At 35.0% G+C, this 17,013-nt stretch overlaps 1 protein-coding gene across 19 annotated transcripts in view; it reads left to right on the forward strand.

The window, feature by feature from the left end:
- The window catches only part of REPS1 (RALBP1 associated Eps domain containing 1), a 45,767-nt gene that overhangs the window by 6,197 nt on the left and 22,557 nt on the right, over positions 1 to 17,013 (forward strand). For 14 of the 19 annotated variants that reach the window (XR_015744892.1, XR_015744893.1, XR_015744894.1 and 11 more), the window contains 6 exons: positions 1,331 to 1,527; positions 4,973 to 5,126; positions 11,567 to 11,694; positions 13,748 to 13,910; positions 14,458 to 14,521; positions 16,210 to 16,364. Coding sequence is in view for 14 of the 19 variants with exons in the window: in XM_026705567.2 (XP_026561352.2) it covers positions 1,331 to 1,527; positions 4,973 to 5,126; positions 11,567 to 11,694; positions 13,748 to 13,910; positions 14,458 to 14,521; positions 16,210 to 16,364 (861 nt within the window). In the remaining 5 variants the exon portion in view is untranslated. The remainder of the gene's footprint in view (positions 1 to 1,330; positions 1,528 to 4,972; positions 5,127 to 11,566; positions 11,695 to 13,747; positions 13,911 to 14,457; positions 14,522 to 16,209; positions 16,365 to 17,013) is intronic. The other 5 variants (XM_026705571.2, XM_087940244.1, XM_087940264.1 and 2 more) reach the window with 1 other exon arrangement.

Consider the following 17,013-nt stretch of genomic DNA (forward strand, 5'->3'; position numbering starts at 1 on the left):
CCCAGATTGTGATACTTCATTAGATATCAAAAACTTTGCAGTGGATGAAATATTTTAAAAGGTGTTATTGGGAGTAGGGGAGATAGCTACACTTTTCAAACTTGGGAGCTTGCTTTTAAAATAAGCATGAATTGTTTGTTCCATTAATAGATGCAAGCTTTTCCATGAATCTGAGTTGACACTATTTTGATTCTCTTCCTACAGTTCACCAGCTTCATTGGTCAAGACTGCTTTAAAATGTTTTAAATTTAGATTTGGGAAATTGTAATATTGATACAGTACGCTCAGGGCTAAATTACTCTGATACATCTTCTTAAGGTACCATGCACTATTATTTAGATGCAAATATAGTGTTTCTTGAAGTTTTGTGGATCCTTTTGAATTTTCAATATTTTTGCATAAATGTGACCTAAAACATCATCTGTCCTAAATCTAGATCAAGAGAACCCAATTAAACAAATGACTCAAAAACATTAAACTTGTTCAGTTATTTTTTGAAAAAAATGATTCAAAATTACATATGTATGTATATTGTATTAAAAGTTATATTTTCTTACTTCATTGAAGCTTCTTGCTGTTACAGAACTCCTATATATATTTATGAATTAAATGCCTTCTGATATTTGTATCTAGATTAACAAACACAAAATATTAAATGTTAAAGAGATGTGTTTAAAGTTTCAGGACATTTTGAAAATAAATTATCCCTATTAAAATATTTACATTTCATACTTAGATTGAACTATAAATAGTCCTCAACTTACAACCAAATTTGAGCCCAAAATTTCTGATGTTAAGTGAGACATTAAGTTAATTTTGCCCATTTTACCACCTTTCTTGCCTCAGTTATTAAATAAATCACTGCAGTGGATAAGTTTGTAACCTGGTTCTTAAGTGAATCCAACTTCGCTTGTCAAAAGGTTGCAAAAAGTCACATGATCTTGAACACAGCAATGATCATAAATATGAACCAATTGCCAAGTGTCTGAATTTTGACCATGTCACCATGGGGATACTGGAAAGATCATAACTCTGAAACACTGTCCTAAGTCACTTTTTTCAGTGTCATAACTTTGAACTGTCATTAAACAAACTGTTGTAAATTGAGGATTCCCTGTATTGATGTTTCTGTGTTTGAAAATACTGATCCTGAAGATAATTGTTCTTTGAATCTTAACTGAACTGTCACAATCTTAGTTATTTTAATAATAATACAATATGATTTAACAGAATTTTAGCAGCAGCTCAAATTAAAATTATGTTTTAATTTATTAGTAATAAGAAATTTTGTAATATAAGTTTCTTAATCCATGTCATCTTATTTTGACAGTCAAAGACCTCCCCCTACCCCGATTTGTGATGTCAAAGAATGAGCAAGAATTAAGGCATTCATCCATGTATTCTTCAGATGCTGATAACTCATCTTCCTATTCAGGTGCAATTCCTCCTCCACCAGGCAGAATACAAGCTAAAAAGGGTTCTGTGAGCCATGATATAGTTCAGCAACGTCCATCTACAGATCAACAGGTAATGCAATCTAGAGGCTGACTTAGGGGTACATGTGTCTTTCATGACTAGTCCTGTGATAAGTTAAAATAAAAAGAACAATAATTGCAAGCTTAGCTAAATTTACTTCAACTTGTTTAAGAAATTGTGTACCAGGCAAAACAGATTCTGTGATTTTATCCTAGAATCTCAAAGTTATTAATGTTTTCAACAGGCTCTTTCTCAAGCTAGTCTTTCTTTTTTACTCTTATTTCACACATGTACGTAGCTTAATTTTTTATTTTTATAAAATAAAATGCTTTAATATTTTTATGACCAAACTTAGCATATTCCTTCCAAAAGAACAAATAGTGCTGGCTGAACAGATTATTTTTCCCTTTGTTGCATGTGTGTCCTCCCGCTACTCTAGGAAATGATATGCTCTTAAATAGGAACATAGAATGATTGAATGGAAGGGACCTTAGAGGTCTTCAAATCCAACCTCCTGCTCAGGGCAGGAGACCTTAAATATGGAAGGTTTGGGCACCAGCTCTCCCCATTTATTTGAAAATACAGTGGTGTGGAAGATAATGCGAAGATAAATAGGTGGTTTTAAATGGGAAGAACAGTGTGGATTATTTCTTGATCTGATTTTAATTTGAAAGAGATGCGAAGTTCAGGAATTCTACAGTTATTTTTCTAAACAATTTCTGCTGAACATTTATTTGTGAACAAAATAAAATACTGGATTTAGCAAGGATTAATATCTTGATTGCTAATTTATAGACTGGTCTTCAGCATTTCCCCATATTGTTGAACAGGGTGATTGTGTAGATGCATAGGGAACTCCTGTATCAGGGAGCTTTTTCAGTAGCTTCAGTTGTATTGCTAGTCAGAACTACGGGTGTATAAAATGTCTCATTGTAGCTAATGTTGTCTTGATTATTGCAAAATATTTTTTTGTGAGGCTAAAAATGAAAATTGTCCAGAAGCGCAAGTTAATATGAAAAGTAACAATTGCACTGGTTGCAAGAATCTCATTGCTTTATTTTGAAGACCTTAAATGAATATTTATTTGCTTCTGGATAATTTAGAGTAACGGGACTATTTTAAATGTCATTTTTCCAGCTATCCATATATTTGAATAATAATAACCTTGTGCTTTCTCCTTTGTTTTGAGAAATTGCAGTCTGTTCTCTGTTGATCTTGAGTGCTGTTTTAGTTGGCATCAAATTCGTTATCCAATCTCTTGGCTTGCCTGGGCCGCATTGAGCAAAGAGGAATTTTCTTGGGCTGCATATAAAATATATAATACAATTAATGTGTGTACAAATCAAATTTCCTTTATTCTTTTTATACTTTTATGATCCTGTGACGTCACATTACTAGCTGTCCATGACTGCATGTGGCCCATGGCCCACAAATTAGATACACCTGATCTGAGGCATATTTTGTAAGGAAGAATTATAAAAAAACCCTGAAATCGTCTGCCTAGAATTAGGTTGGTCCAGATCTCTGGTCTCAGGAACAGTTTCGATGTAAAAAATTGCCATCTATGATTTACTTGACTTAATTTTAAGAAAGTTGATCTTCATCCAATATCAGGGAGAAAAAGCAGGTTAAAAATCAAGGGGGAAAAGTGAAAATCATTGGCAGTAAGTATATAGAGTCAATAAGTTCCAGCAGCTGAAGTGAAGCAAAATGGATGTCCATGTATGCACGTGCAAAGATCTGGGATAACCTTCCATGAAATTCTTGTAAATAACTTTTAATTATTTCAGGAAAGATAGTTTCTACATGTCCCCATACAGAAAAATACCTCTTTGGAAGGCTTCGCACAGCCCTAATTCATGTATCCATAGTAATACTGTTTTGACCAAGCTGTTTACCTTGCTTAGAACAGATTGCTAAATATAGTCAGCCTTTATTGATTACTTTTCATCTGACTGCCTTCAACTGAAAACCATAGAGATGATAGATTATAACTTGTATAAAAATTATGCATTCAACTGCTTTCTGTATATGGTAGAACATGTAATATAATTCCATTAAAATATATATAATATATTGTTACTGAATGCTTTGGAATCAGACGTGTCTGAACAAGCTGGGCTTGATCCAGAGATTGTGTTAACTGAAAGATATTCTTGAAAGAGTATTTCCTGTCACCTCTCCCCCACACTTGTGGGAAGGACAATTGCAGTAAGAGAATAAATGCTGGGAAAATTGTGTGTGTCTATTGAGTATCAGATAGCTTTGAACTGCAGTAAATGAGAATTAGAAACTTTTCTGATGATTTTATGTCTGCAGAAATTTTAAATACAAACTACTATCCTTGGTGAATGTTTCACGTATAGAGTAAAATCCATTGTCAGAATGTCCCAAAGGTGCTTTTTCAAAAGGCAACTGGAGTTTCTGGTTTTTCTTAAGAGACATTTCTCTTCTCATCCAAGAAACATCTTCAGCTCTGAAGAAGCTTCTTGGATGAGAAGCAAAATGTCTTCCAAGAAAAACCAGAAAGTCCAGTTGCTTCTTGAAAAGCACCTTGGGACAACCATGACCTGGATGATGGAGAATCTCTGTAGACATCATTGGAATGGTTTTCATCAACAAACCTAGAATAGAGCAGTTCTGCATTATTAGTCATTCCCTTAACATCTGCTTCAAAAGAGTGTCCAATCTTTGGAGCAGATTTTGCTTGAAAAGGGGCAAAGAAGAACCTCAAGTGGTAATTGGTTCATGCAGCGTGACTTTTCATCCACCATGTAATTCTCTGTAGTTTTTTTGTTTCTTTGTTTCATTTGTTTCTCAAGAGAACTAAATTTTGATTCCACAAGAATCTTTTGACAATTGCTGTTGTCCTAATAGTTGCATCTGTCATTGTTTGGAGGAGTATTTTAATTATTCAGTGATGAGGAGATATTAATTTATTCATGTAATGCTGTACTGCAATCAAAAAGATAGGACCTGTTCCTTTCAAAACATGTTAACCTATTCTTATAAAATTATATCTTGTGCGAAATCTAGCTTCATATATTCAGTAGCAGAAACAGTTTCGTCAAAGTGAGAGGAGTAAAAGAATTTATTCCCTGAAGCGCCCCGTGTATCTTCATACAGGTCATCCTCACATTTGCCAATTGAGATTGGCAAATCTGTCACTAAATAAGGTGGTCGTTAAGGAAACTATACGTGACCATTTAGCAATGGCAGTCTCTTTGTAGTTAAGTGACTCATCCATGGTTGATTGCTTGTTAGAAGTCAGCTGGGAAGATTACAAATGGTAATGATGTGTCTGCAGGACACTGAAATTGTAAGTGTAAGCACCAGTTGTAAGTCACTTTTGGACTACCTGTAATCTGGTTCAAAGGAGGGGGACAGAAGGAAGGGAAGAAATTATATAAATAGAAATTCATTTCTGGGATACTGGTTTTTACCCAGTGATTTTTACAAATATATTTCAGCATTTATTAGTTTCCTTTATTTTTAGGAGTCTACATCTCCAGTCGTTTCACCACAGCAGTCTCCACCAACTTCTCCCCATTCGTGGAGGAAACACAGCCGCCATCCTAGTGGAGGAAATAATGAGCGATCTGTTGCTGGGTCTGGGCCTTTCTGGGCTCCATTTAATGAAGCACAATCAGGTATTGAGAAATGTCTTCTTGCATTGTTTGGACTTGTGAAATTCCTTTCAGACAATTTTATAACTAATTAGAGGTTCCAGTGATTTGAGGTAGTCTGTCTCTAAAATGGGGTGGACTTGCATGTGATGTGCACAAAAATTACTTTAACCATACTTCATGTCTTGAATACACACATTTCAGGCCTAACCCTTCCGCCGACACTAGTGATAATAATCTTTACCTTCTTCTTTGTGCCTCCCAGAATGAAAGAATGGGAGTGCAAACTCCCATTCTTTCATTTTGAGAAATCAGTGAGACAACTTTTATTGTCTGGTGGCTTTTTATTTTCAAAGGATCTACTCAGGGTATCCACATGATGCTTGATTCTTTAGTACTTCAACTTTTTTTGCACAGTATCACACAAATAATATATTCTTCCTGGCTGTTTGTGCATTGAGGGAAGCCAAATCTTTTGCTGAAAAATTCATAAATGACAATAACCAGTTATGCCACTTTATTATGTGCCTGTCCTTTGTTTTATCTGGACCTGCATAGTCTTTCCACTATTTGGAAACCATGCCGGTTTGGGGGTGGGGAAGACAGCTGCTCTTGGGATTATCTGTATGAACTATCATTGACCCTAGAAAATATACCAGGATTAGGCAACCATGTTCCTCCTGTTAATTCCAAAGGTGTGGCTTTAATAAATCAGTCATCGCACTCTAGGTGTGTGAGAATTTTGTCTCCCTCATGTCTGTATAATAGAGAAGGGATGAGAGAGGAAACGGTAAAAAAAATCAGTGTAGCTCTTCTGGTTACAGTAGTAACTACTATAAGTAACACTTCAGGTTATGCTATTGTTTTTAGTGGTACGTCGTCTTGGCCTTTGTACAGTACTTGATCCATTTTAAATCGGCCACCACAATAGTAGGAAGAGTGTTGTAGGGAGATTGGAGGGACAAGAATGTTTGTAAAGGGAACCTTACAACAACAGTACTATGGGCTTTTACTAGGAATACAGTACACTGTTTTTTCCAAATTAAATCTGCCTTTGCTGATTCATGCATCTATTAAAATAGTTGTACAATCTGACTGCCAGGGCACTTTAATTTTTAACTAAAGAGAATATTAGTTACCCTGCTTCACGGTTACGGCAGGCAATATATCTTTATCATACTGAATACATTTTAGTATTTCATTATAGCGTGCCAAGGACTGTACTTCAAAAAGTGTATGGATCCAGGACAAAAAATAAATTGCATGTAATTTGAATGAATTACAGTTAATTGTTAATGGCCATTTATTTCATAATTTCTCCTTCTGTCACGTTAAACATTACACCACTGCTGTGACTTGAAAATTATTGCAGCAAGCGGGAATAAGTAACCCACAATCAGAGTTTTTACATCTGTACTTCCCATGTTCACATTATTTGCTAAAAAGTATCTTTCTAGTGTCAGCATTCATGATTTTTTGTGTGTGTAAAATTAAGTATTGAGAATATAGAAAGTTCTACATAAGAAATGCTTATTTTTCTCCCCAATATTGACTTTTCTTTATAAATCCTCTGTTACCTTAAAAAAAAAAACAGCAAGCAAAAATGAAGTGGCCTCTGGAGATAAAATCTACTGCAGTTATTTGGCTGATTAAAATAATGTATTTTTAGCATATGTTAATAAATTTATTGGCTTGCTTGGTAAATATTGCAGTTTCAGAAATGTTCGAATTATCCTTTTTTTGATTTCATAGCTAAATGTGCGGGTAATCCTTGACTGACCACAGTTCACTTAGTGATCGTTCAACGTTAAAACAGCCCTGAAAAAAGTGACTTACAACCATTTTTTGCACTTATGGCTGTTGCAGCATTGCCATGGTCATGTGATCAAAATTCAGATGCTTGGGGGATTTCCTTATTTATATTTACCCCAGTTGCAGTGTCCTTAGGGTAATGTGATTCCTTTTGGGACCTTCTGACAAGCAAAGTTAATGGAAAAGCCGGAGTCACTTAACAACCATGTTGCTAACTGAATAACTGCAATTTCATTTAACAACTGTGGTAAGAAAGATCATAAAATGGGGCAAAATTCACTTAAATGTCTCACCTAGCAACAGAAAATTTGGGCTCAGTGTGGTTATAAGTTGAGGACTAACTGTTATAAAGATTAGAAAGTGCAGACTTATTTGTCTGCCCAATTCTTCCCTCCCTTTCACTTGTCCACAGAGAGTTAGAGGAACTTTAAATAGGTTAGCTGGTATATTCAAGAGGTTGTACAGGATTTTTCAGGGCTTTTCTGGGATTTCCTGTATGTATTCTAAAGAGGAAAAGAGGATTCACATCCTTTCTGTACCAAAATATATACTATATTTTTAAACAAATCGTTGAATAGATTACAAGAATAATATTTTAGCAAGATCTTAAACTAGGCCATTGTTCGTGTCAAATCTCCATATCAACATTTCTTTAAGTGTAAATAATATTGCTATTAAAGTCTTGCTAGGTTAGCAAAAAGAGTGTTAATCTTCCACTTACTCTGAAGTGTGTGTGTGTGTGTGTAAGTAAACTGGAAGCTGACATCAGAGAGCATGCCAGATGGCAAAAAATACTGTATTAATCTACCTAAGTATTTCATAAAGTGCCTGAAAAAAGGCAGTAGTATATAATTTTTGTATCATTCCCGAGAAACCTGTGTTTTCATCAAATCTTCAGAAGTTGGATTTTGACTCAAAGGAAACTTTTCTAAGTTAGCTATGAATTCTAAAATGTTACTTCTACCAGCCTATTTTGGTATCCCCATAGTCACAGACATGTCATATTGTGTAAGGAAAAGCTTGAAATCTCCATTTCTCTCTCTCTCTCTCTCCTTCCCTCCCTCTCCCTCCCCCCTCCCTTTCATAACAGGTAATTATGCCTGCTTTTCATATTGAATATGGACTTAAATTAATAAAGAAAAGTTACACATATCCACATTTATCTCTGAATCCCACTTGTTTCTACCATCCTCTTACCATTCATCCCCACTTTAAGGCTCAAATACTATACTACTATAATATGCTATTATACTTCCTTATGTTAACTGCTCAATTGTTATGTGATTGCATATACAGAGCTACTTCATAAAACCACTGTTGAGCTGCACACAACTGTTTAAAGTCTTGATTCTGATTTATTTTTCTTTCTTCCATTAGGGAAAAGCTTGCTAACTCCACTGCAATTAGATGTAATGAAATAGTGTGTGTGAAAGAGAGGGGCGTGTGTGTGGAAGAGTGTAGAGATTGTGTTGCAGAAAATATGCAGCAACCATTTGAGAAATAGAAACAGCCCGTGAAACAGGAAGGTGTGAGAAGGAAACTCAAAATCACCTTATTTGACACTAGAGGAAGGAAGAAGAAACCAGATTTTAAAATTCTGTTGTTATATTCTGTTATCCATGGAATAGAATTCTAGAATTTATATATGATGTTACCTTGAAGCATTAACTAATAAGAAGTTTAGGCTCCAATTTGAACATAAACATGTATTTTTATTCATGTCTCTATTAAGAAATTGGTTAAGTTGGTTTATACTTTCTTGTTAAGGCTGGCATCTCACCTTTGTAATAGTTTTATGTCACCTATTCTAAGATTGCAGATGGTAATATGATATGATAAAAGCAGATACAAAAACACAGTGATAGAAATAATATACACAGCTTTATACTGACCAGCCTCTAATAAAATGCCGTTGCTTTTATGTAGGAGCTCTCTTGTCCATAGGTTATGTAGAAAAACAGTCTTTACTGCTTTCCTAAGAGACAATACTGAAAGACACAGTCTGATCTCGGCTAACTGTTCTAGATTAAGGGATCTGAAACAAACAGGGGGCTCTGAAGTTAGGTGATCTACTCTTATGATAGGCACATGCTGCTTCACTAAACAACTGAAGCCCACAAAAGAGAATGTAAAGAATAGCCCAAATCAGCAAGGAGAGGTTACATCTTTGCATCACTTTGAAATTTGCAGTTTCCTTGTAATTCTTCCACCACTGCTTTATCTTTCCTCAAAGCCATAGAGAAATCATAGGCATCCATCTTAACAGGCTAACAATGTTTGCTGTAGCCCGCTGTCTTAATCTGTACATCACATATAATAATCCTTCATGTAATCCCTTTGGTTGGATTTAGCATACACCACACACTCTTGGCATCTGACGAATATATTGACAAATGAATAGGGAGCTGAATGGTTTCCGGGATGTAAACAAGTGTGAAGTCCCTAATTTGATAGAGCCCCAAATAAATATAATTAAGCTGATATATTCTACTTTAGTAATTAAACTTCATTGATATTTATATATTTCCTTTTTCATATAGCTTAGAGCAGTGGATGTCTTTATTCCATCAATACAGGTATTTTTCAACTTAAGACTGATCGCTTAGCGACTTTTCAGAGTTATGACGGACCTTCAAAGTTACTTATGACCTGATTTTGAAGTACAGTGGCTGCTCACAAACTTTCGTGGTCCAATGATTACATTTTTGGTGCTTGACAACTAGTTAATCTTTATAGCTGTTTGCAGCATCCTGCAGTCTCATGGCAACAATTTTTCATGGCAATAATTTTTCACTATTTTTGCCAGTTTCTAGTATTCATTTCTGGTTTTCAGCAAAAAAAAATCCCATTGGATAAAATGGATTTGTGTAATGACTGTGGTGTTCATTTAGTGTCTACCACCAAAAGCTAATAAAATTGGGCACAGTCATGTGGTAACCTGGTCAACAACTGCAATGATTTACGATTGTAATTTTGGGCTCAGTTACAATTGTAAGTCAAGAACTATCTGTAATTTTAATTTTGCAACATCTGGGTTGAATTTTACAAGAAAACCAAAATGGGGTTGAGTACATAGTTCAGTATATGGTGGGAGCACAACTACTATCTTAGTATGTTTGTGTGAACCAACCATCATGTTAAGCACTTGCAGCGTTTGTTGAAATGTCAACTATCACCACAGGAGGACTAGTTTATTTTTAAAGTTTCTTTAAGTATAGAATTCCAGCCTTCCCATATTTCATTTGTGAAAGCATGTCTTCGTCATTGGTACTAGCAAGAAAACTGGTGTGAGAAATAACTAAAGAAATTAAGATGGATGACTTCCAACCTTCTTTTCAACAGATACTAACAAGCCCATCATCTCCCCTTCCTCTTAACTATGGCAGAAATCCCTTTGGCCTTTTATTTCTCATCTTTTTCAATCACTGAAATCATTGATGATCTCATCAAACATTTCACTTTTTTCTTTTTTTAGCCAAAATTCCATGAAAGGTTCCCCCCCCCTTTTTTTTAAAAAAAACTTTTTTTCTTTATTATATTTGTTTTTTTACTCATGCAAAAACTTCAATTTTAACTTCAAAATTTAAAAAACATATTAGTAAAAATAAATCCATTTTTTAAATTAAAAAAGAAATCCAATTTTAACTGAAGTATTTTTATATAAGTACTAGATTTTTTTTGTGGCCACCTTTTCTGAACCCAGATTTTAAATGTCTTTATATGCTTAACTAGGCACTAGTATAGGCTTGATGATGCCTCTTTTTAATGGTGCTCCCTATTTTGCAGGAGGGTGGGGACAGGTTAGTTGATTCATTTTGGAGTACAAACGCCAGGCACAGTGGAACAATCAGGGCAAACTGATAATGTTTGGCTTTTGGGTGAATATGAGAACATGTTTCTTAGTCTTTGCTTGAAACCAAGATTTATAGTGCTTCTGCCCTTTGTAGCCACTTGTCTGTGGGAAATTAATCGTGGAAAAAATGGTAGAAAACTGGTAGAAAAAATTGGCATGAGTTTTGAGTGGAATCCTCAGATTTGGAGAGTCATAGTTAACACAACCAGGGAATTTTAGTTTTATTCCACTGAACTAGGAAACCCCCAACAGTGTGCCGTCAAAAGAAACTCCTAAGTCTCTTTTATAGTTAAAAGTAGAAAGAATCACCGATTGCAACCATGGATTGGTTGATGTTTATTACAGAAAGTATCTCTGACAGTATATTGTTGTTGTATTAAAGTTTTGCTTATTAGGAGTACGTCTTAAGCTCATTCACTGTTCTTGTTATACATTCAGATTTGGGATGCTCAATTTGTTACATTCAAATTTGTTCTGTTAGAAAACTATTGTAATCTGTCTGTCAGACAGATTAGGAAACCAAGCTTGCTAAGCAGCCTTCATAGTAATAATGGTTAACACAATTTGCAGGTTACCGAATGAATTATTTTAAAATCAGTATTTTGAATTAGGAAATCAAGAATGCAGACATAATAAGAGAATGTGGTTGAACTCAGATCTCATTTGAACCTTTATTATTAGGATCCTGCATTAAGTTTTTCTAAGCCCCTGTTCCAGCTAACTTCTTAAAAGTGTTTCAAGACAGAAAATTATTAAATAGATTGTTATATTGAAACTGACATGGCATTCTGATTTTTAGGCTCCTGTAATGCCGGTGATCCAGTGTGGTCTGGCCATTCACCACCACCGCATCAAGAAAACTGGGTCAGTTTTGCAGATAATACACCAGCCAGTACTATTTTAACCATGCATCCTGCTTCTGTCCAGGTGTGACATTTTATTAGTATTATTTTATTTGCTTCATTCCAAATAATGTCAGTCATTTCCACATTGCTGCTAAAGATTTGTGCTGTGTCTTCACATATCTTTTAAGATTAAGCTCTAATTCATTCTTCTTTCTCAGAATGTAATCTGGCATTGAACATGTATCACTGAAGCTTCTTAATCAAGGAATCTTAATTTTAAAACTCATTTGTAAAACCAGCTGTCAGCTTTTTGTTGTTGTTTTTTATTTTTAAAACTTTTCTGTGCACACTTTTCATAACATTATGTTGCTTATATGGCTGTTGTCATTTCAAATTATTTATTTATCTGTCACATATATCTGCCCATCTCAGAGGGACTGTAAGTGGCTTGCAGTAAAAGCAATTATAACATTCAAATATTAAAACTACAATTAAAAGGACGTCGATATTATTCATAATAAAATAATGGAGAGAATTGATGTTAAAAACAATGCAGCCATTTCATCAAATCATCATTTCCTTGAGAGATCCAGGCCTGCTGACCCAGCCAGTTATGCTTTAAGAGACTTCTGGAAAGATGTCAAGGATGGGATCAATTTCACCTCAGTGGGGATGATATTCCAGAGGGCAGGTGCCACGGCAAAGACTCATCTCTTCCAAATGAAATTCTTTCATAGATGGGACCTGCAGCATATTTCCTGATGCAGTGGACAGATGTAATTGCATGGAGGTGGTCCTTCAAACCCAGCCCCATGCTATAAAAGACTTTAAAGGTCAAAACCTGCACCTTGAATGAGATCCAGAAGTAAACTGGCAATCAGTGCCACTCACAGAACAGAGATGTAATGTGTGCTGTTCTCCGGCACATATCCATACTTTTGCATTTTGCATGCAGCCCAAGCTTCCAGATACCTTTCACGTGTAAAGCACATTAAAGTAGTCCATTTGAGAAGTGACCAGGGCATCACTGAGCACAGTTCCCCTGATCCAGATACAGGCACCACAGGTGCATAACACAAAGCTGTGCAAAAGCCCTCCGTTATGATTGTTACCTGCTCTTTGAGCAGGAGTCTCGAATCTAGAAGGATCTGCAAGTTCTGCACTAAATCTGTTTGGGACACTGCAACCCAAGTACCAAAGATGGCATAGTACTGAGCCAGAGGACCCCAAAACCCAGAGTCATTATCAGGTTTCAGTTGAAGTCTGCTGTTCCCCATTTAGGCTCCCATAGCCCCCAGTTACTAGGATAAGTTATTGAGTGCATTGATTAAGTCACCAGGAACAGAAAGTTGTAATTAGGTTTCCGTAGCATTTTGAAGATACCACATTCCATGTTGATGTTGAATAGGAGAAAAGAGAGTACCAGAATAGGAGCTGATCTCTACTATCCAATCACCACCAACTATCCACAAAGATACCATGTTGTTGCAAGGTCAAATAGAGCAAGGATGGTTTCAGAACATCCATCTTGCTTCCGCTAGAGATCATCTAAAAGCACAACCAATGCCATTTCCATCTACCGAGGCCTGAATCCTGACTGAAAAAAGGGGGGAAATTAGTTGTCCAGTATGATGTGATCCAATAGTGGCTTCTTAGGGAAGGGTCAGACCCGCTTATTCAAGGAATAATTAATTACCACAACAGCTCTCCCACAGACAGCAATAGTACTTAGACTTATATACCACTTCGCAATGCTTTACAGACCTCTCTAAGTGGTGCATAGAGTTAGCATGTTGCCCCCAATAATCTGGATCCTTATTTTACTGACCTCGGAAGGATGGAAAGCTGAGTCAACCTTGAGTCACTGAGAATCAAACTGCTGGCAGTTGGGAGAATTAGCCTTCAATACTGCATTCTAACCACTACACTACCATGGCTGGCAGTTTTAGTTAGCCAGGAGGGCCATGGATATAGAGAGCAGGTGGCTAAGCTCACAGTCCTAAACATAGGGAAAAAAATTATGGCTCTACTCAGCACTAGTTGGAAGTCTACAATTATTTCCTTTTTCGAGGCAAATAAATATAGAAGATTGTCAATAAAGCTAGAAAATGCTGAAGACAAATATTTTATTGCAGGACCAGACTACAGTACGAACTGTAGCATCAGCTACAACAACAAATGAAATTCGTAGGCAGTCGAGTAGTTATGATGATCCTTGGAAAATAACAGATGAACAAAGGCAATATTATGTAAATCAGTTTAAAACTATTCAGCCAGATCTGAATGGATATATTCCAGGTAAGCTTTTAAAGCACATATGATACAATGAATAATTATATAATTATCTAATATTAGACTGATTTTACAAAATGCACATGCCGGTAGTTCAAATTTCAGTAAAGAGATTCCTGGCATGTAAGATGTTACTAAAAGAGTTCTCCGTTTTCTTCTGCACCTTTTAAAAAAATGGAGCCAGGGAATAAGATTGTGAGGAAAGAAATCATAAATGCAGCTTTTGGTATTAATTTCTGCTAGATCAGAGATCCTTTTGTTAATAGAATTCTTTATTCATAAGAAAGCTTATTAAATATTGTGTAAGTCCTTTGTGAATTTCTTAGCTTTAATGTTTTGTAATGATTTCCTACATTTGCATTTTTGAACTCATTATGCTCCGAGCCCCCAGCCTAGTGTATCTTTAAAAACTCACTAGCATTTGTGTCATAGATAAAGCTTGTACTGAATTTACAATTAAGATTATAATTCTAGTTTGAAAGTCAAACATTATTATTCTGGATAACATGGGCGCCCAATACATTTTACAAATAAATACATTTAATATTTTTAGGTTCTGCAGCTAAAGAATTTTTCACAAAATCAAAGCTTCCTATTCTTGAACTTTCACACATCTGGTAAGTTAAAGTATAATTATTTAAACTCATCATTCTAAAAGCCCAAATTATTTGATTACAAACTGAAATATCTAGCAACCAACACTATCATTTACATTGAAACCTCTTGGCTTAAAAATAAATGTAATTTAGAAGCTTAATCATATTTCCATTAAAATTGAGTAAGTTTCCATTTGACATGATCTCATATTAAATTTTGTTGTAATTAACAAGGGAACAAACATGAAACTTTAAACGACAACTGGGATTGACCATTTCATTGTTAAGCAAAGCGATTGCTAAGTGAAACCGCAATTGTGCTTGTGATGTTACTTCAACTTTCCTTTATAGACCTGTGAAGGTCATAAATGCGAGAACTTGTCCTGAAATCAGTTTGTCATCACTATAAAATTTTTGAACAGTTAATAAACAAGGCAGTCACTAAACAAGGATTTCATGTATTATTAGCTCCTATCAGTAGAACAAATTAATCACAACTGCTGCCTTTTGTTTTCTGTATGAAGTAAATATAGTCAGATGTAGTCTGGGCCTAATTATTGTTCAAATAATATGTTTTATGCATGCCTTCATGTCACTCTAAATATTTGGGGCTACAATTTCGTTAATATTGTCTGCTAAGAGTTGTAATCCAGATGGCGTCAGTTTGCCTACTATTTTTTAAAGGACAAGATGGTAGCTCAGTTTGATGTACTTTCCCTACTACCTATCACTGCAAATGTAGAGGCAAATGTTTTGAATGCTTCATTGCTCCCTTCGTATTCTTTAAGAAATATTTGTCCAAGTGGAACTTTTGCTGTCAAATATTAGCTTTTCTTGCACAGCAGAAAATTAGGGTCTCTTCAAGGTTTTCCCAATACTGAATTTGATTCTGAGTTAATATTGTGTGAATAGATGGGTTTCTGATACATTACAGGTAGTCCTCAACTTACAACAATTTGTTTAATGACCATTCAAAGTTGCAACGGCACTGACAAAAAGTGACTTATGTTTTTCACAGTTGCAACCTTTGCAGCTGGTCATGTGATCATATGCTTGGCAACTGGTTCATATTTATGAACCAGTGATCATGTGACTCTCTTTTGCAACCTTCTAACAAGTAAAGTCAATGGGGAAGCCAGATTCACTTAAAAACTGGGTTGCTGACTTACCAACTGCAGTGAGTCACTTAACAACTGGGGAAAGAAAGGTCGTAAAATTGGACAAAATTCACTTAACAAATGTCTCACTTAACAGAAATTTTGCGATCAATTGTGGTTGTAAGTTGAGCACTATCCGTACAAACTTCTATTGGCAAAGAGGCATGGTAAATGATTTCTGACAGCCTTTCCTAATAATTCTCCTGTATCACTTACGTGGGTAGAGTACCTATAAATATTTTTTTAATACTTTGGAGGAATTTTTAAGGTTTTCTTTTTTAAAAAATTGGGGAATTATTATTTTTAAATGGTTATTGTTCTTCATCCAGTAGAAGCATTCCACGAGCTCATGGCTTCTCAGGATTCAATTGATTGTGTTTTAAAAACAATATACCAGACTATGAAAGACTAATGCTTACCTAGTAAAATTATCTGGTATTTGCTAGAACTTCTTCAGATTACTTTTTCTCAATTTGAAAGACTTTGGGAAAATAAAGAAAAGTTTTTTTCAAAAAAAAAAAGTACAATAAAGTTAAAAAAATTTCATTTCAGGGAGCTGTCAGATTTTGATAAAGATGGTGCATTAACACTGGATGAGTTCTGTGCTGCTTTCCATCTAGTGGTTGCTAGGAAGAATGGTTATGACTTGCCGGAAAAATTACCTGAAAGTTTAATGCCCAAGCTGATTGATTTGGAGGACTCAGCAGGTACTATTTTTTTTATTTTTGCTCCAAATTAGTTGCTAAAGGATGTGTATTACAAACTCTTCTGTTTGTGTGTTGCAATTGTTTTATTTCATTCTCTTGTGTGTATCTGTATAAAACTGATTTTCTTTTTGAGGCAGAAACATCTGTCCTTATGTATATAAAATATAATAGTTTATAAAAATGTAAGTTGATCCTACTTGCATTTATTCAAGCATTCTATTACAGAAGATAAAATGACTCTTACTCCGTTTTCAATTAATTGTTATTGCTTCCATTGCTTTCTAAGGTTGCCCATTTGTCGATTCTAGGTGGCTAAAGTTTATATTTCCAGCTAGTCTCTTATTCTCTATCATGTAAATTATATGTGTGTTGAAGGAAACATGGAGTTCACATGAAATGTTTGTCCTACTGTGAAAAATCCTTTAAATTTTTGTTTTGTGAGAAGCTATTATTCAGCTTGTTTCAAAATATTTTTTAAATCTTGTAATGCTTACATGTCAGCTTATTGGAGAGAAAAATATATTTCACCTGTGTTACAATTCAATCAAACAATTTAAAATATAAAAATAAAGAGGATAGTTTGTATTACTAACAAAGCAACATGCACAATACCCCAACCTAGCAACCTCCTTTTTACAGACAGGGAATA

This window comes from Pseudonaja textilis, chromosome 1 (genome assembly GCF_049901715.1).
Source record: "Pseudonaja textilis isolate UNSWEBS1 chromosome 1, rPseTex1.2, whole genome shotgun sequence".
In the NCBI taxonomy this organism is placed as follows: Eukaryota; Metazoa; Chordata; class Lepidosauria; order Squamata; family Elapidae; genus Pseudonaja; species Pseudonaja textilis.